At 34.2% G+C, this 22,001-nt stretch overlaps 1 protein-coding gene across 3 annotated transcripts in view; it reads left to right on the forward strand.

Annotated features, from left to right (window-relative positions):
* Positions 1–22,001, forward strand: part of CSMD3 (CUB and Sushi multiple domains 3) — a 1,374,620-nt gene that overhangs the window by 300,476 nt on the left and 1,052,143 nt on the right. For all 3 annotated transcript variants that reach the window (XM_049854130.1, XM_049854131.1, XM_049854132.1), the window contains exon 4: positions 8,499–8,693. In XM_049854130.1, the coding sequence (XP_049710087.1) occupies positions 8,499–8,693 (195 nt within the window). The remainder of the gene's footprint in view (positions 1–8,498; positions 8,694–22,001) is intronic.

Consider the following 22,001-nt stretch of genomic DNA (forward strand, 5'->3'; position numbering starts at 1 on the left):
AATAAAGAAATGCATAATTTTAAATTTTTGGTTTATGAAATCAATTTTATTATTTAATTGCCAGAAGGTCATACTATGTTTGCCTTACCTTTCAAACTGAGTCATAATTTTCTAGAGGATAGAAACAGTGTTGTATTTTTTATACCCTTTGGCATTTGTGTCTCAGGTTTCAGTAATTGATGATTGATTAATTGCTGAAATACCTTATCATCTCACACTGATCATATTCAGTGAATAAATAATCCAGTGAATTATCCACCATCAGCCTAACACATTCTTTTAAAGAATTAAATAATATTTATCTAAAACTCTTACTACAGACTTGTCCCAATTCTGTCATAAGGAGAGGCTAATCTATTCATATTTTTCTAATGAATCAAGCTATCAAATGCTACTCCAAGCCAGATGCAACATCATTCCATTTTTAGAAACTTTAAAGTGAGGATAGTTGCTAATATGCCTCCTTTCTGTATTTTTATTTCTTTTGCATTAATAATATTCTGACAGCCATGCAGAAGATGGTTAGTTTCAAATGATCAGTTTTTCAAATTGTTTTTTTATGACCTTTCTACCAGCTATCTTCATATATTAATAGCTTACCAAATAAAAATACAGTATTATTTTTCATAAATGTATTTTATTTTGCAAAAAAAAAATTAATATTGGAAATTGGAAGAACATTAATTTCCTTCTACTACCAGATCAAAATTATATATCTAATAACTGCTAATCCTTGTATATTGTAAAAGGGGCCTTTCTACATTATATTTGATTAATCTCAGTTTGACTCTCAAAATTTGTCCCCTTCAAGATCACTTGTTGCCAATATGGTACAGCATTTATTATGATGCAGGTTTAATTCATGATATGGCTACAGGTCTGGTCGAATCCTCAGGTTCCAGTCTATTGTGTTTAAATGTGATGGACATCTTTTATATTTTTCTACAAAAGAAGATAACTGAATTTTGCTAGCAATCTTTTTTGGCTTGTCAACACCATGTCACATACTTTGCATTGATACATAAAGATAAATTAGAGCTCCTATTCTTGAGGTGGTTATTGTAGGGAGGAAGCAAATGTACAAAGAAATAAATGTCATTCAGTAATATGTACTGAAAGACAAGGCTGTGGGGACATGATGGATGCAATAAGTGATTCCAGATAGTCTCCAAATGATCAAACCAAAGTCCCAAGGGAATTGTCAAACTATACCATTCATGGCCTATGTAAATGAAATGGTTCAGCCTCTGTAATATAGGAACATCCTGTGCCACTAAAAATAGCTGAAAAAAATGTAATAGTTTGGAAACCACTTTGAAATCTCAGGATGAGCGGTCCTAGGTGCCAAACATTTTGGTTCAGCTTAATGTTATGCACTCCTAAATTATTTTTAATCATTTGGGAAATAAAACACTGAGATTAATTTTCTGTAAGAAGTACAAACAACTTGATTTTACTTCCCTTAGTAGACATCATTTTACAATGTTTTAAAGCACTGTTAATTGATCTCAGCAGGATCATGCTTCATCTACTTGACTGAATAATTACACAATTCTGTAGTCATGGTATCCATTATCCTTTCATCTAATTTTTCGTTTTAATTTTTGAGGTCATATTTTTTTTCGGATAATTTGCCCAACATCTTGCCTTTCACAACTATTTGTGTGCTCCCAACAAATTGGAGAATAATTTTCAGAGAAACAAGGTAGCTTTAATAGGTTTATTAGTGTAAGTTATTCTGCTTTTTGTAAAATGTTTGGTAGAGTTTTAATGAATTTCTCCAAGGTTGAAAACTACCTCTGTTGTCCTGTATATATACACTCTCTTTCAGAAAATGAACTGTATTTTGATTGTTTCTCTCTCTCTCTTTTTTTTTTTTTAACTTGTCTTGATTTTATTAGGCTGCAAAATATCAAAGCTATTTTTTTATATCCAATGTGCCCAGCATGGTATACAATACATGGTATCAATCAATAAATGAAAAGTATGAATAGATTAATGACAAATACGGGAAATTTTCATGAACTTGACTGTAAAAATCTTCTACCAATGTCAACTGTAGAAATGGAATTTCATTTATGACTTAGAGAAGAGCAATCGCATTTTGCTTTGACTAAATTATTATTTTCTGCTTAGTTTTTATGATATCAGGGATGATTTAACATTTTTTTAATTAGCACTTAATGAAGGTTTGATACACATGACACAGCCTCTAGTAGACTGAAACTTAGCTATACTTAATTTAGATATCTTGAATTGAAAATCCTTATAATGATAATAAAGTGACAATTTATTGAGCTAATAATAATAATCGCTGCATGTTTTGAGTGCTTGTTCAGCATATAAATGACTTACATATATTGTTTTATGTAATTATGTCAGGAGTCTTATGAAGCTGATATTCTTATATTCAAGTAGTCTATATATACCTTATTTTATTTTGGCTACTGTCCTTTTTAAAAATTAATTTCAATTATCCTCTTCAACACAGTTATTCATATTGAAGATTGTCTTAGTATTAAAGAGTAATTTTAGAATTAAATTAATTGACCAGTACATATTATGCATGCTTATGAAAATCTCCAACATATTTTTAGAATGGAATTCAATTATTTACTCTCAATTACTCCCTCGTTGACAGCTTATAGAAACCTCCAAACATTTAATAGTTGAATTTGTTTCCCTTCATACTCATGAGCCTATGCAAAGGATGTACATATACTCCATGAGACTATCTTAGGTCACTCCTTTTCACCAAAAATTTTGACATTTTTTTTTTTCCCCAATCCAGTTTCTACTCTATCACATTCATAAAAACTGTTTTTAATCCCAAATCTAATAACTATTGTAGTGCTTCAATTGTTGTATTTTTCAGTTTTGAATATAGTTACTAGCCCTTCTCCCATTTTTTAAAATTCTAACTTAATCCTGATTGTACTTTAGATCTCAATTTAAAGCCTATTCTACTGGGAAATTCTTTCCAGACTTCCTCTTAACAAAGACTTATTAAGATTGCTTCATTATGGGCTTTCATTTTAGCCTATATGTTTCCCTTATTCTATTTGTCACATTTTAATTAACATTCTATAATCATTTATTTGTTTATTGGCTTTGGTCAGAATCAAAATATAAACACCATGAGGACAGGGCCATGTCTGTCTTTTGTATAACTATATCCCAAGAGTATTGTTCATGAAAGATGCTTAATTACTGGTGGAATGAATATCTGCATTCTTTATTGCTTGTCGTGTGTAGCAACATGCACTTGTTAAAGGATCCAAGGTTTTTAAATTAGAGAGACGTAGGCTTGAACTCCAAGTCTATCATTCATTAGTTGGATGGCTTTAGGAAAGTTATTTAATCTACCTGAGTTCCAGTTTCTCTTTTCATGCAATGGGAAAATCATACACATTTTTGGGTGTTTTATGAGATGTAATTGAGAAAATTAATTCCAAAGTGTCTAGAACAGAGTATGGCACAGAGGTGATAGTCAACAATGAAGGCGTTAACTTTATTAAATTTTGAACTCTTAGAAATCGAAGGAAGTGGTATCGCTTTAAGGTGGTGCACATAACAGAGCAATGTTAATAGTGACTGTTAAGAGATTTGATGAATAAATTAGTTTCTATCACTTACCAAGTATTTATCTTAATGTTCTCGTTTGATTAATATAGGAAAATATCATTAAACTGTACCCCCTGCAACACAATTGGATTTTTTTTTATTTACCTTGGATCTTTTCCAAGGAATTTTATTGCTGTATTAACAGTTCCTTACACTTTAGAATGGTTTATGTTGTCAAAAAGCCTTCACATTATTTGCTAATAATCACATCTTTGAGAAGAGAGGATCAATAAAGTACACATTTTTCAAGCAGAAAGCAAATTAATTTTATTTTGACTCAATTACTTGTGGAGTAGGCAGTAATCTTAACATAAAGGGCCTCTGACATTTTCAGATTTATATTTGAGTGGACTGTCTTCAGGCTCATTTATCAGTGATCTTCTCAATTCACCGAACTGCCCACTCTATTTCTGTTTTATCTACAAACATGATCTCATGGCATTGATTCCAAGGATAGACTTCAAATAGGGCAGCAGTACATATGGGGTTTATGTTATTTATTTATTTTTTAGCATTAAAAAACAAACAAAAACACGATCAATGTTCAACCAACACTACTGTAAAAATAATTAAAAAAAAAAGTACCCCCCCAATCCCATTTTATCTTTGGATTATGGAATATCAGGGGAGACTATGTCAGATTCTGTAATTGTACTATTTTAATAACCTAAACTTTTTATCAATATATTAGTGTCATTTGCTAGTGAAAGAAGATAATTTTAGGCTATTCAGCATCTTTGCTTTTATACATAAATATTTGCCTCAAAAACACATTGAAATGACAAGCGCAATATGGTTACCCTGTGTGTACCTTTAATGAATTCTGTGAAAATCATTGAATTTCTTAAATATGTATTTTCCTTAAAAATTTATTATATAGTGGCCAAGCAAAACCATTTATTATGAATAATGTGTATATTACTAATTAGTTTACATTCTGTTTAGATGAATATAGTATTTATTGAATTTTTACTAAATATAATATTTACTGTGTTCTCATGTGCCCCTAAAATTTAAACTGCCTTGATTGTTAGTAGAAACAGTGTCTAAAAATTAGTCTAACCTAGCAATTTCTTAAACTCCCTTATTTATTGAAAATAGCTAATTTAATTCAAAAGTTGAAATATGCAGCTCTATTTATTTACGGAAACCCTAGTGGTGTAGTGGTTAAGTGCTATGGCTACCAACCAAAAGGTTGACAGTTCAAATCCACCAGGCGCTTTTTGGAAACCCTATGGGGCAGTTCTACTCTGTCCTATAGGGTCGCTATGAGTCGGATTCGACTCAGTAGCACTGGGTTCAGTTTTTGGTTTGGTTTATTTATATTTTTTTAAATCAGCATTAAAAAGTGAATGTTCAAAGAGGACCTTATTCTTTTGATGGTGAGGGATATAATTTTGCCAGTTAATAATACATCCTTTTTGACTCTGCCTCTTCAAATGGAAATAGCTCAGAGAGAAATCTCAGATTAAAAGGTTGGGAGAGGGAAAAAATAGAATCCATGAGCAATGACTACACAATCAAGATCTATTAAGTGTGAATGTAAAACATGTTAATAAGTGCCTTCATGAGTTAATAAATCTACATAAGATGATGGGTAGATGTTCTTATTTATGAAAGTGACAAACAAGGGCAAGTAGTAGCAGGAATTTCCTGAAGGTGAGAACCAGATACGCTTTGGAATTGTCTTCCTTGTCAGTTTCATTTTAAAACAGACTAAATTTTTATCTGTATGATGGTTTAGAAATAGTTCAGCCACAAGGCAGAGAGTAGATGAGGTAGCCTATTAAAATTCCTTCCAGTGTTCTTATTCATTCACTGCTTTACTTCATATATTTTCTATTTTTGTTTTAGGTACTTTACCTGGGTAATGTTTCTTTGTTCATTTAAATCAAAGTTAAATCTGAGTATAACAATTATTTGGAGATTTTTTCTTTGTTTCTTTTTCTCCCCATCTAACTACTTCCTGTGAAATAATTTGGAAACTACTTTCCTCCTAGATATAGAACTTCATGGTAATTGAAGTCCTGACCCTAATTATTTTTCAGGGAGTTGGGAGAAGAGGAGCAGATTGATTTTAAGGTTACAAGTGGCTATTTCATTAAAAGTATCTCCTTTGTTACTACTATATTAAGGGGATTGAACTCTAATTCATGTTATCAAAACTTATTAAACGCAGTTTATTGAAGTGAAACCCTCATCTATTCATCAAATGAATTTTCTAAAAACTAAGTATTTCAAAATGAAGTACTGTTCATTTCAAAAGCATTTTTTTGAAGAAATGTTAAAAATTAAAGACAATGAATGTGTTCTAAATTTTACTGGAAATAAGCTTATGCCATATGCCTTGGGGGAATACTAAAGTGAAATATTAGAGATCATTACCCTTGGTTATGGACATCTTAAATATTTTGCAGTATTAGATTATGATATATTACTAAATACTGAGAAAGCTTAAAGAAACCGTTATTAATAGAGAACATTTATATTTAATAAATACTAATTAAGATCTTCATTTTCCTGCTTTGAGAAATCTAAAATAATTAAATGTTATCAACTAAAAGTAAATATTTTTTCTCTAAAATATAAGTTCTATGAATGTCCTGCCCTTAACAAATTTTTCACTTGTTAAAATGACCTAATATTTGAAATTCCATAAGTATTTTTTGCTAATATAGAAATTTTTTAGAGCAAAATTAAAGCAGTTTCAAAAACACCTCAATTTCTGTAAGCCTAAAAAGACAAAATTTCATCTCCATTTACAATTTTTATCCATAACTGTCTGTTGTTTTTGTAAAGTTGCATTTACATATAGTGAGTAATTTTTACTTTTACTGATATTTTTGCTTAATATTGTCATGGACATTTTCAGAATTACTCAGTATTACAGTGGATTATAATTATTTGGTTTATTATAAATTATCACATGGAACTTACTAACCTTGAATATATAACAAGGCAAGAAGGAAATATATATATTTTTTACACTGGAATACCTTTTCTAAATTTTTTGTTTTGGAATAATTTTAGACTTACAGGTAAGTTGTAAAAATAGTACAGAGTCCCTCTGTACTCTTATCTAGCTCTCCTTAGTATTAACTATATAACCATAGTGCAGTTTTCAAAACCAGGAAGTTAACATTTGTGTAATACTGTTAACTATTTGGGTAATACTATTAACTGAAATAAGGAGGCCTGGTGGCACAATAATTAAGTTCTGAGCTGATAACCGAAAGGTCAGTAGTTCAAACCCACCAGCGAAAGATGTGGCAATCTGCTTCCCTAAAGATTTCAGCCAAGGAAACCCTATGGGGTAGTACTACTCTGTCCTATAGGGTCACTGTTAGAATTGACTCAATGGCAATGGATTTTTATTAAGGAAGCTACTGTTGTCGATAAGTGCCATTGAGTAGGTTCTGACTCTTAGTTACCCTATAGAACAGAGTAGAACTGTCCCATAGGATTTTCAGGGAGGAGCTGGTGAATTTGAACTGCTGATCTTTTGGTTAGCAGGGAGGAGCTGGTGAATTTGAACTGCTGATCTTTTGGTTAGCAGCCGAGCTCTTAACCACTAAGCCACCAGGGCTCCAAGGAAACTACAGACTTTATTAAAATTAAAATATATTTTTAACACATTAATGTATTAGTTTCTATTTTTATTCATTACTGTATATAGTATAAAAGAAATATAAACATACAATAAAAAATTTAGGAAGCAACTTAAGGGAAAATAATTCAACCTTACCTGATACCAAACCTGTTGGAGTCAAGTCAAGTGCTGGTGGATTCAACCTACCGACCTTTTGGTTAAGTAGCCATAGCTCTTAACCACTACGCCACCAGGGCTCCAATTCAACCTTAGCCTCACTAAAGTCTGTAAGTTTTACTATTTCAATACATTTTCTTTCAATTATTTTTCTTAACATTTGTTCATTTAAAGTGAATTGGATTTTTCTATGAAATTAATATTATTAAACATCTCTTACATTTGTATGCTTGTTTACTTTTAAGCATCAATTAATAAAGTAACTATACAATAGCTAAAATATACTGATATCTTAACATTTACAGGTGTTTTGCATATTGATCTAATTAAAACTTCACAACTCTATGTACTTATTATTATAATTCTTATTATACAACCGAAGTTGGACATTTTAAAGCTGAGAATTAATCCAGATGTCTGTGACTTCAACAAATGTTCATTTCCACTGCACTATACTTTTTTCTCATTTAAATGAAAAAAAAAAATTCAAACCAAAGTGTGTATTTGTTCTAGATAAACGCTCATGTTTTGGAATTAAGTCAAAGCAGCAAACTAATAATAAAAAAAAAGTTGCAGTTCAGTTGTTTCCAACTCATACAGAACGCATAGAACAGAGTAGAAATGCGCTATAGGATTTCCAAGGAGCAGCTGGTGGATTTGAACTGCCAAGCTTTGAACCACTATGCTACCAGGGCCTTTATTTACAAACTAATAGGGAAGGTATTGATGAAGGTAAATTTGCTTTTTACCATGTTATGAGAATGTAAGTTTGAATAAGTCACTTAAATGATTTGTACGTCAATGTATTGGTACACTACAATTATATCTGTAAAATATGAATAATAATTAAAGGTTTTTATGGGGATTAAATAATATAAAATATCTAAAATTTTCTAGCAAAAAGAATAACATACAACCTATGGTATCTCTTTAGGGAAATTTTGTTCTCTTACTATAGTTTTTTGTTGCATGTGTTAAAGTAAAAGACCTTTTCTTTTTTGTGACTTATCTCCAAAAAAAGGGAACATCCATATCTACATATAAATTTATAATCATAAAATATTAAAATATATATTAAAATGACTTTCTTTTTCCCCCTCTTCTGTAGAATTGCAGAGTAGCTCTTGTGGAAACCCAGGAGTTCCACCCAAAGGTGTGTTATACGGTACAAGGTTCGATGTTGGAGACAAGATTCGCTACAGCTGTGTAACTGGCTATATCCTTGATGGCCACCCTCAACTTACCTGCATCGCCAATTCAATTAATACAGCCTCATGGGATTTTCCTGTTCCCATCTGTAGAGGTAAAAAAAAAAAAAAAATGTTGGTTTTATGCTCATTGAATATTTGTTTGATACATGAGAATAATTTAAAGGTAAGCATTGTATTCAGCCAGTTTATTTATGAAACATGTTTATTGCTTGCTCCTTCTATAGAACCTGAAGCTTAAAAAAAGAATATATATATCGATATAGATATATGTATCAATATATATATCAAATACTACATAACAAACATAGAACAATACTTGCTAAGATAAAGCAGCATAACTTGTGAAATGAAACCATAAAATTTATCTCTAGTTTATACATATATTTGTGCATCCATTGTATATGTATATATATATCTGCATATTTATATTAGGAAAATGTATGTAGTTTATGATGTTTAGAAATTTAGTCAGGCTGTCAAGGTTGTTAATATTTATTGAGAAATATTGAGTGGATCTATGAATCTTTTAAATATTTCTGGTAGAGGATTTATCATGGGAATTTGTGAAATTAAGAATACTGTGGAGTTTATTATAGATACTGGCAACAATTATTTGTGTTATGGGAAAAATACAATAATATAGCAGTGCAGGCAAAGATCCAAGGTATAGAGCCTGGCAGATAGAACATGTTCAATACCAGCTTGCCTACAAAATTTTTGGAGCTGTCATTGTTTTCTCTCTGGCTTTTCTTTCTTAACAAACGAAAGATAAGTTATATCATAATTGACATGTGCTCCTGTAATTCCTCTATGAATGAGGTATAGGAATGTCCAATTACTTATGTAAATTACTTTCAAACATGGGGCTGCAAATTCATGTGGTAGAAATCTCTGGAAGTTAGACTTGGTAACTTCTTATCACAGTTTAGACATTTGCCTTGGGCAAATCATATCAACTCTCTGAGTCTCATTCTCCTCATTTAACCAATGAGAGAAAAAATAATTCCCTTCCCTTTTTTCTGAAGTTTAAGTAAGACAGTGCGTGCCAGGAACATAGTAAGATATCTGCCATGTATTGACATTCTCTCAAGTCTTACAATTTAATTCCCTTCACAGCTGTTGCTTCCACTACTGGTGCTACTGCTACTATTACTACTACTATTATTAAAAAAAAAAAAAAATTTAATTAGCCACCGCTTATTTGGGCACTTACAGCCTGTTAAGTACTTTATAAGCATCATCGTATTTAAAGTTCACAACAATAGACTAAGAAACTGAGGCTTATAGATTTAAAAATAATAGCCCAAGGTTACACAGCAAGTAAATGCCAAGAACAATGAAGGGTCTGAGGTTTTACTCTACTTGCAAGGTAACAAGCTTTTCTGCCACCATTTCGTGGATGATGGTAGAAGATACAAGATTCCTGAGTTAGAGAGGAAAGACAGCTTATTACTCCTAGGAATATCAGGAGCCAATGTATCAGACTTTGCACTAGTTTCTCAATTCCCAGTTCTCATATTAGGGCACAAACAGTGTGAGATAGTACCTGCCCATGTATCAGGCTATACTACAGGAGAGGAACCCTGAGCTTAGGTAACTTTAGTCCTTCTTAATGGGCAGTAAGGATGAACTTTGAATGGAAAGAGACACCATCTCCAAAGCTGTAAGCACACTTTCCTTTTGCTTTGGTGGAAGACATTTTACTATCCTACAAGGCTATCTGGTATCCAAATATCTTTGAAAAGGTAGTTTGGAACAAGAGGCGATCAGAACTTCTGAACAAAGATGTGCAGAAACATGAGACTCCCATGAAGAATTGTTTCACAACAGTAATTGGAGGGGGAAGGCGGAGGAGGGATGTCACTTTTGAGCCAAATTCTGTCTGGCTCTAGAGCCTGAGCTTGTAATCACTTTGACACTGACCATTTTGACATTTCATTTCTCTTTTAAAAACATATTTGATTATGATGAGAGGAAAAGAAGTTTTGTACATAAATCTGTAAAAAGACATACATCATTTTTTTTTTTCTTTTTCATTCTGTGTACTCATTTTTCCCTCACGTACCATTTTTTAACCACTTTAGGAAAACCTTTTTTTTTTAATTTTTTTTGTGCTTTAAGTGAAAGTTTACAAATCATGTCAGTCTCTCATACAAAAATTTATATACATCTTGCTATATACTCCTAATTGCTCTCCCCCTAATGAGACAGCACACTTCTTCCCACCACTCTCTCTTTTCATGTCCTTTCGGCCAGCTTCTGACCACCCCCCACCCTCTAATCTCCCCTTCAGATAGAAGATGCCAACATAATCTCAAGTGTCTACTTGATCCAAGAAGCTCATTCTTCACCAGTATCATTTTCTATTCCATTGTCCAGTCCAATCCCTATCTGGAGAGTTGGTTTTGGGAATGGTTCCTGTCTTGGGCTAACAGGTCTGGGGACCATGACCACCGGGGTCCTTCTAGTCTCACTCAGACCGTTAAGTCTGGACTTTTTATGAGAATTTGGGGTCTGCATCCCACTGCTCTCCTGCTACCACAGGGGTTCTCTGTTGTGTTCCCTGTCAGGGCAGTCATCAGTTGTAGCCCAGCACCATATAGTTCTTCTGGTCTCAGGCTGATATAGTCTCTGGTTTATGTGGCCCTTTCTGTCTCTTGGGCTCGTAATTGCCTTGTGTCTTTCGTGTTCTTTATTCTCCTTTGCACCAGGTGGGTTGAGACCAATTGATGCATCTTAGATGGGTGCATGCTTGTGTTTAAGACCCCAGACGCCACTCTCCAAAGTGGGATGCAGAATGTTTTCTTAATAGATTTTATTACGCCAATTGACTTAGATGTCCCCTGAAACCATGGTTCCCTGCCTCTGCTACACTGGCCTTCGAAGCATTCAGTTTATTATAGGAAACTTTTTTGCTTTTGGTTTAGTCCAGTTGTGCTGACCTCTTCTGTGTTGTGTGTTGTCTTTCCCTTCACCGAAAATAGTTCTTATCTACTATCTAATTAGTATATAGTAGATCTACTCCCTCTGCCTCTCGTAACCATCAAAGAATATTTTCTTCTTTATTTAAACTATTTCTCAAGTTCTTATAATAGTGGTCTTATACAATATTTGTCCTTTTGCAACTGACTAATTTCACTCAGCATAATGCCTCCCAGATTCGTCCATGTTATGAAATGTTTCACAGATTCATCCCTACTGTTCTTTATCGATGCATAGTGTTCCATTGTGTGACTATACCATAATTTATTTATCTATTTATCTGTTGATGGGCACCTTGGTTGCTTCCATCTTTTTGCTATTGTAAACAGTGCTGCAATGAACATGGGTATACATATTTCTGTTCGTGTAAGACATCTTCAGATACTCAACACTAAGTAAAGGAGCATTTGGAATGGAATATTTCTAACACTACCTGAAAATTTATCTGTTCTGTGGAGCCCCTTCTTCTCTGTTTCAGTTCAGATCAGAACCTTTGGAGTCAGAAAGACCTGAATCTAAATTCTGATTTTGTCATTTACTAAGGACTTGAAACAGATGTTGTATTACTTTGGAAACTATTTCTTTTGCTATAAAAAAAAATAATAATAGGATGAATAGATAGACAAAATATAAAAACTATGGTATTGTTAGAATTTAATGTGATAATAAGGACCCTAAGAGGTACAAACTGTGCTCAACTGCTAACTTAAAGGTAGGTGGTTTGAACCCACCCAGCAGTGCCCCAGAAGAAAAAGTCTGGAAATCTGCTTCTGTTAGTATACAGCCAAGAAAACTATGGAGCAGTTTAACTCTGTAACACATGAGGTTGGCAAGAGTCGGAAATGACTCAACGGAAACTAACAACATCGTGATGATACATAAAGTGCTAGGAACATACTAATAGCTCTGTCTTCCCACTTTTCCTTATCACCTATTGCCATGTCCTCCTTAAAGGAAGAACATAGAGTTGATAGGGACCAATTTGAAATGAATAATATGGATTTTTCTTATATCCAGGTATAACTCAAGAGCCAACACTTCTACTTTTTATTGTTGTTTGCTTATTTATTGGTTTATTTCTTCTGTCAGAGATTATTCCCTACTTCCCAAATCCTTATCTCTAAGTCCCTTAGGCTTATTTCCTTCGACTTCCATTCTAACCTCTGTGGATTTTAATCTACCAAAATGTGGTCCTTACTCCTTTTGGAAATGCTGCCTACTCAACTTTAGTCTGACAAGTTCACCTATTCTGTTCAGTGATAGTCCTGATGAAGAAATTTATTCATTGGAATGTATCTATTAAGGGCCTATCTTGTGCAAACCATTATGTTATATGCCGAAAGTCAAATGATTACTACGAAATAATTTCAACTTTTAAGAACATATGGTATAGTGGGACAGATCATAATGAAATCAAATAATTACAGTGATAACTAATAATTGCTTTATTAGAAGAACATGTACAGGATGATAGACACTTTTATAAGGAAAATACTAACTCCTCCCAGTTGAGTGGAAGGAAATTCAGAGGAGAACAACACTTTAAGAGACAATTTCACAGAGGACTTGTTAAAAATACTAACGATACAGAACAAGAACATTCTGAATGAAGCACTAATTCATGCAGCAAGTACAAATTTTCCTTTCCAGCCTCAAAAATGGTTCTCATGTGTTACTAATATTCACTGGCTTAAAGGTAGGATCTATGAAGTTATACTTCATAGAGCACATGATCTAATTTTCTAAGAAGCAATTTATCCTCTACTTGCCAAATTTCTATTAAAACTTAAAGGTAAATAGTGTATTTGCAATTTGTTTAATTGTCTTTAAGCATAAAAGAATCCACACCTTATCTCCTCTGCTCTTTGGCACTTAATAGCGTTCTGATTCTTTAATTTATAACTTTGCAGGAGGTTGATAACTCTGTAATGATCTGCTTATTGCTTTCCCTGGAGTTTACATAAAGTCCCTCCTTGATGAAACCCTTGCTTTGAGAGAATTCCTTTGATGCCTTCTAACAATGATAGTTTAATTAAGAAAAAAAAAATGAATGTCACATCAACCTAGAGGGTATGGTGCAAGGGTTTTTGTGCTTGTTTACAGGCAGAATGAGTTTTATCAACACCACCTGCTAGTATTTGTAAAAGGAGACTTACTGCCTGATGCTGGGCTAAGCAATATCCTATAAAAAAGTAAAATCTAATTCCTCTGGTCTGGGGCTGGAAGGAAAATACCTGACACACATGCTGTTCCTTGCGTCTTTTGACAGACATTGCCATGACCTGTATTCCCACTGAGCCTTGAGGTGGTCTTAGAGTTCTTCTCAACCCTGTGCTCACAATACTCAGTACTAATTAAGAGTAGTTGGCAGACAAGATGAAATGAATATACCATCCCTACACAAAACATTTTAAATTTGCAAGGATATTCCATATTCAGAATGGCATTTTGAAATACACATCTAGGGAAAAACTTCTGAAATGTATGTAAAAGGGACATACAAATTCTAGTGTTATAAAAGCACCTAAACATGGGTCTAGATTTTTTAAAAATCGATTTGATGGAAGAATTAACATATTAACATTTAAGTAGTTAGTCATAGAAAATTTAAGGTTGTATTAAACCCACTGCCTTCGAGTCGATTCCAACTCATAGCGACCCTACAGGACAGAGTAGAACTGCCCGATGGAGTTTCCAAGGAGCACCTGTTAGATTCGAACTGCCAACCTCTTGGTTAGCAGCCATAGCACTTAACCACTATGCCACCAGTGTTTCCAAGGTTGTATTAGGAATGTGGAATCCCTGAGTTAACACGCCCAGCTGCTAACCAAAAGCTTGGTAGTTTGAGTCCACCCAGAGGCGCCTTAGAAGGAAGGCCTGGCACTCTACTTCCAAAAAAATTCAACCATTGAAAATCCTATGAAACACAATTCCACTCTGACACACATGGATTGTCATGAGTTGGAATTGGCTGGACAAAAAATGTTTTATTTAACTTTGTATGTGTGTACGAACTTTGGGTTAACTAAAGAAAATTTTACAAGGATGTTTGTTGGTCTGATGTTTTGATTGTATTTATAGCAAAAAGTAAAGGTCTTTTATTCCATTTGAGGGTTTAGGGGAAGCACTAATCAATGAAGGGATATGATTCTATAAAATGCTAGTGGAGTTTATTTTGATCTGACAGGTAAAATCATTTTGTGGGAAGGCTCCTGTATCAGTGAGGTACACATCATATAGTCAATTGGTGGTATGTGATCTAAACCAAATATTTGACAGTACAGATGAGCAAAAGGCCTAATGAGGGAAATCTTTCCTTTGATAAAACTAGATAAACTCCAATTAGCTAAAATAGCAATGTGGAGTAAAAAGGTCTTCCAAGTTTTATTCTTGGTAATAAGACTGCCTTCCACTATCACATGGAAGATAAAATGGCTGATAAAAAATGAGTAGTAGTCTGTCTTGTAAGAATATAATTTTATTCCCCCATTTAAAACCTTGATCAAGTATTCTTGATAAAAGTCTAATACTCAAATATGAAATTGGACTGAGCATTTAAAGGTACTAGTTGGACAAGGGGAAATAACCCATTACCGTGGAGTTGATTATGACTCATAGCAATCCTATAAAAGGGGAAATAGGAGGGAAGACTTAGCCAGATGTTTCCTATATGCAAATTATACCAAAAGCTTTCCAAGAAGAAGTGACTTCTAATCAGGGGTTAGAAATAAAAAGTATATATTTTAAATCTAGTAAACAACAACAACAACAACAAAAAAACCCAAACCCACTGCTATCAAGTCAACTCTGGCTCATAGCTACCCTATACGACAGAGTAGAACTGCCCCATAGGGTTTCCAAAGAGTGCCTGGTCAATTCCAACTGCCGACCTTTTGGTTAGCAGCCATAACACTTAACCACTATGCCACCAGGATTTCTCCTATGCCACCAGGATTTCCAAATCTAGTAAGGGGTATTAAAAAGAAGTAATATTTGTAAAGGACACATTGTTGAAGCTGATGAAAGGGCTAATGGAGGATATTTATTTTATTTATATGGTCCCATACTCAGTATTCTGGAAAGGCATTAAAAACAGAAAATACCATTTCTTCTATATATATATAATTATTCACGCATAAACCAAAACAAACCCACTGCCGTCATAGTCGATTCTGACTCCTAGCGACCCTATAGAACAGGGTAGAACTGCCCCATAGAGTTTCCAAGGAGTGTCTGGCGGATTCAAACTGCCGACCTTTTGGTTAGCAGTTGTGGCACTTAACACTATGCCACCAGGGTTTCCTATTCATGCATAAATACTAAGAAATAATATTCAGGAATCTGAAACTAAAGAATACCCATTGCCCTCGAGTCGATTCCGACTGGTAGGGACCCTAAAGGACAGAGTAGAACTGCCTCATTGAGTTTCCAAGGAGCGCCTGGTGGATTTGAACTGCTGACCCTTTGGTTAGCAGCCATAGCACTCAACCACTATGCCACCAGGGTTTCCAAACTAAAGAATACCCATGATTGTTGGTAAAACCTAAGTAAACAAATAATTTTAAAAAAAGAAACCTGGCAAATATTTTATTGAATTAGAAAAAAAAAAAAAAAAACATAAATAATGCAGTGCCATGCTGGTTTGTGTATGCTGTATTTATTCTACACAGTGCTTAAAAAGAATAATAATCTGCAAATTAGATAACTGAAAATAATTCTATTCTGAGATTTTTCAATACTAGATCAGAACAGAGCCAAGCTTTTTATATTCACACCTTTTTTTTTTTTTTTCAATTCACTCCTAAAGACGAGAATGTTTTATTGTAATTCCCTGAATCATAGAGAAAATCATGTTAGTATTAAACTGGTCTATGCCAAAGAAACAAACAAAAAACCCATCAAATGTACAGTCAGATATCAAGATGTTAGACATTAAGAATTATTTTTAGGAATTGGTGCTTTAATGGTTTGATTTATTTGATTTTCAAAGATGTCAACACTTTTGTTATCATTGGTATAACAGTATACCAGCCACTTTTTATGCCTCTGGACCTCATAGGTAGTATGTTATTCCAGTTCTAATGTGTTTAGAATCAAGTTGGATCCCTTTTGAAATGCATGAAGCTCAACAGACCCAGACCGGAGTTGGAGCCTCATTGTCCTGTAGGTTGACATTCTTCTGTATGTGTTAGTTTTATAAAGTTTTGAAACTTTTACCTGTTTTTCCTTTGTTTCTGTGAGTTAAGGCTTGCAAGCATAATTATGGCTTTCCTTTGTGATAGTTAGGGAGCCCTGATGGGTTTGATTTGGTTTTTCTGTGTCATATTTGGAAAACCAGAGGTTCCCCATGTAACCTAATGGAAAGGGACTGGCAATAAATTATGTATCTAGGTACTGTAGGTATAGGAGTCCTGGTGGCATAGTGGTTAAGAGCTCGGCTGCTAATAAAAGGTCAATGGTTCAAATTCACCAGCCGCTCCTTGGAAATCTTATAGGGGAAGTTCTATTCTGTTCTATAGAGTTGCAACAGGCCAGAATCGACTGGATGGCAATGGGTTTTGTGTTTTTTTGTTTTTTTTTTACAGTAGGTATGCTGTTGTATCACAGGTTGGTGGTGCTGGAGGGCCACTAGCCTCACTGGTAAATTGTATTACCAGATCATATTTTTGAAAATCTGTATTAAAACAGATTTTCAAAAATATGATCTGGTAATACAATCTGTATTAAAACAGATTTTCAAAAATATGATCTGGTAATACAATTCACCAGTGAGGCTAGTGGCCCTCCAGCACCACCATTAAACATAATTAGTAGCATGCATTCCAATACGGAAAACACGTGCCATCAAAAACTTTTTTTTTTTTTAATAAAAAAATAGTAACAAAAGGGTATAAATATTGTCTCGAGAAATGTTTGGGCACAGACGTGAAAGGTATTTGAGTTCCTCCACCACACTTACAATCATTATCTCAGCAATAATAGTTGGGCAGAGCAACTGACTTTCATTAGCCCTATCACTTCACGAGAAGGGATCTAGTCTCTTTATGTGAACAGCTATATTTGATCCTAATGAGGCAAACATTTTGCACATACTTTTTAATAACCAACAAGTTAAGCATGAATCACTTGGTAATGGGGTTATACTAACTCCTCAAGGCCTTTGAGCAAAATTTCAGTGATGTCCAGCCACAAGGAAAAATGTACAAGTGTTATAGGTCAGTAGCTGCTTTTTCATCACTCCCTGGGAAACACTAGCTGTTCCATCAATAATCAGGTCAACACTCAATTGCTCTCTCATGTACCCTAGTCTTGTTCTGAACAGTACATTTGTGTGATAAAATGATGTAAACATCCTGATTAAATTGACTTAATAGTGTCCATCATGATGACCAAAGGGCACAAGGTTTGTCTTTGAGAACACAAGATCTCTGAGTGGATTTACCTCTCCTTCAGGTATGCATGTGTTGTTTCTTACGACAAAAACTGAATAATTTCTCTTATCTCAGAAAGCTGCAAGAGATTAAATTAAATGACATGATATTTGAAACAACAACAAAATAAATATATATATAGTGAAAATTTGATATATTTTGCTGAAGATCATTCAAAAACAGCTGCAGCAATATATTGACAGGAAACTCCCAGAAATTCAGGCTGGTTTCAGAAGAGGACATGGAACCAGGAATATCATTGCTGATGTCAGATGGATCCTGGCTGAAAGCAGAGAATACCAGAAGGATGTTTACCTGTGTTTTATTGACTATGCAAAGGATTTAGGCTGTGTGGCTCATAACAAACTATGGATAACACTGAGAAGAATGGAAATTCCAGAACACTTCATTGTGCTCATGAGGAACCTTTACATAGATCAAGAGGCAGTTGTTCATACAGAACAAGGGTATACTGATTCGTTTAAAGTCAGGAAAGGTGTCCGTCAGGGTTGTATTCTTTCACCATACCTATTCAATCTGTATGCTGAGTAAATAATCTGAGAAGCTGTACTATATGAGAAGAACGGGGCATCAGGATTGGAGGAAGACTCATTAACAACCTGCGTTATGCAGATGACACAACCTTGCTTGCTAAAAGTGAAGAGGATTTGAAGCACTTACTAATGAAGATCAAAGACCACAGCCTTCAGTATGGATTACACCTCTACATAAAAAAAAAATTTTTTTTTTTTTTTTAAAGGAAACAAAAATCCTCACGACTGGACCAATGAGCAACATCATGATAAACGGAGAAAAGATTGAAGTTGTCAAGGATTTCATCTGACTTGGATCCACAATCAACAGCCATGGAAGCAGCAGTCAAGAAATCAAAAGACACATTGCATTGGGTAAATCTGCTGCAAAGGACCTCTTTAAAGTTTTGAAGAGCAAGGATGTCACCTTGAAGTCTGAGGTGTGCCTGACCCAAGCCATGGTATTTTCAATCACATCATATGCAGGTGAAAGCTGGGCAATGAATAGGGAAGACCAAAGAAGAATTGATGCCTTTGAATTGTGGTGTTGGCAAAGAATATTGAATACACCATGGACTGCCAAAAGAACAAACAAATCTGTCTTAGAAGAAGTACAACCAGAATGCTCCTTAGAAGCAAAGATGGTGAGACTGCATCTTACATACTTTGGACATGTTGTCAGGAGGGATGAGTCCCTGGAGAAGAACATCATGCTTGGCAGAGTACAAGGTCAGCAGAAAAGAGGAAGACCCTCAAAGATGTGGATTGACACAGTGGCTGCAACAGTGAGCTCAAGCTTAACAACCATTGTAAGGATGGCTCAGGACCGGGCAGTATTTCGTTCTGTTGTGCATTGGGTCGCTATGAGTCGAAACCGACTTGACGGCACCTGACAACAACAACATAGTGAAAAAATGTGTTTCTCAAGGATACTATAGCATTTCTGAGTTGTCCATTTCAGATGATCCCAAATTTGAAGTATACTAAGTAAGTTGATTATATATGAAAACTCACTATCCATGGGTCATATTGCTAAGTATAATGATGGATGAAAGGTAGCCCTGGGCCTCAAAGAACTTAATGTATTGATCTATTGGATATGTGACCTCTGTGTCTGGTGACCTGGTTAATCCCCAAAGGTGCATCTTTTAATTTCAAGCAAAAAGATATAGGGGCAGCCTTGTGTAACCAATAGTTGCTGGCCTTCTGGTGTCAAGCAGAGAAGAAAATCCGTGTCTACTGTCCTTACTTAGCTGCTGCAACTAAAATCTGCCATCTCTTTAACTTTCAACTCACATACTATTTTCCCATTTTTACTCCATAGTTGCGTTTTTCTCCCTTCAAGAAAAAATTTACTTCCCCACGGTGTATATAATAACTCAAACTTTTTTTTGTTTTGTTTTGTTAACTCTGTTGCCCAAATTTTGATTCTTTTGCTATTCTTATGTTAAACTAATTCATTTTCTTTGACAGTAGACTCAGTTTTGTAAAGAACCAAAAACCCATTGCCATTGAGTCGATTCAGACTCATAGCAACCCTATAGGACAGAGTAGAACTGTCCCATAGTTTCCAAGGAGTGTCTGGTGGTTTTGAACTGCAGCCCTAGCTCTTAACCACTATGCCACCAGGGTTTCCCAGCTTTGTAAAGTTTGTATTATTTATTACATGTCATGATAATGGATATATTTTTAATTTACAGATTTTCCCCCCTTAGTAGAATGATTTCCACTTCTGTTTCCATGCAATTTCTAAAAAATAATGATTATGTGTATTTTGAAAATCAAAGACAAAAATAATTTATGTTTGAAACACCATGTCTTAGTTGTTTATTCGTAAATCATTTAACTTTGAGCCACATGCTCCTGTGGAGGCTTGTTTTGTTTTTCGTTTTTTGTTTTGCTTGTTTGTTTTTGTTTTTTTGAAAAATAAGAATATAAAAGCATTTATTCTAAATGCCAGATCCAGTTTGTTTTGGTAAAGTTTGTATTTTTAAGAAACTGTAACAAGTAGTTCCATAATGTTTCTCCCAAAATAAAAACAATTTTATTAAACATTAAGAAATATTCATTTCCAACACTAATCAACATTTCACAACAACTATATAGAAAGATAAATTATATCATCATAGTGCTAAAAAGGCACTCAAATATACAGGCCTATGACTTAAAAAAAAAAAAAAAAAGAAGCATGGAGCATGCTTAGTCTGAAATATATTGACAGCTTCATCATCCCCTGTGGTGAAATAGACTGTTCAATGCAGGGTAAGAACCTTGAAAAGCAATCATCTAACTTCCTGCTAGGATACAAATTCAGTGAACCACAGCAATGACCATCTGGTATTCTGCTTTTTGTAAACTCACCTCTCTAAAGATGAAGTGAAATAATTTAGGATAAATGATCGAGAAAGGAGAATGGTAGCCCACCAAGGACACTGAGTCATGTCATGTAATATGTATTTCAGTAGACTAACTCAACCTGAAAAGCCTCCCTGCCCCGCCGCCCTTTTTTGTGCCAAGAAAGCGCAGGAATAATCATTTTTATTAGAGTCATTCTAGAAGGACAATTTACACTTTTTTGATATTGGACTCGTCGTTCCCAGTGCAGTTCAATTTGTTACCCACTAAATTAGGATGTTACATAGATGATATTTAGTTGAGCTCTTTATTGATGAAAGATCTTTCGTACAGTTATTATTGGAGAACAAAAGTTAAGTCCCGAAACTTGGACCCCTTCTGAAATTCTACTTTTTTGGCTTGTACTCAGTGCACTTGAAATTTAAAACTTCTCTATAGTCAGTCTATAAAGGCTTTGCCCAATGGTTGGCCTAACTCAAAAAGAATAGAAATAATTTTAATTTTCTATATAATTATTATAAATGTAAAATCGACAGTCAAAAAAACCAAATCCATTGCCATCAAATACCTTAAATCTTGAAAGATTATTGAAAAAAGTATTTTGTTTATAATTTTAATTATAGGATGTTTTTGTTGTCAGTAATTTCTAGGGTTTTGGCCAAATCTCTTCATTTATTGCTCTTTATATTTATCAAAGTTGCCATAACATTTAATTTAAGTTAAAATTTTAAGACTATTTATCATATATTTATATATATATATATACCAAACCAAAAACCAAACCCAGTGCTGTCGAGTCAATACTGACTCATAGCACCCTATTGGACAGACTAGAACTGCCCCATAGAGTTTCCAAGGAGCACCTGGTGGATTCAAACTGCTGACCCTTTGGTTAGCAGCCGTAGCACTTAACTACTACACCATATTTATGGAGCCCTGGTGGCTCAGTGGTTAAGAGATCGACTTGTAACCAAAAGTTTGGCAGTTCAAATCCACCAGCTGCTCCTTGTATGTATCACATACAGAGTAAAATGAAAAAAATTAAATGCAAAATAAGTAATATGTTAAAGAAAAATAACAGAAGGAGAGTAAGATGGAA

This window comes from Elephas maximus, chromosome 15 (genome assembly GCF_024166365.1).
Source record: "Elephas maximus indicus isolate mEleMax1 chromosome 15, mEleMax1 primary haplotype, whole genome shotgun sequence".
Lineage (NCBI taxonomy): Eukaryota > Metazoa > Chordata > Mammalia > Proboscidea > Elephantidae > Elephas > Elephas maximus.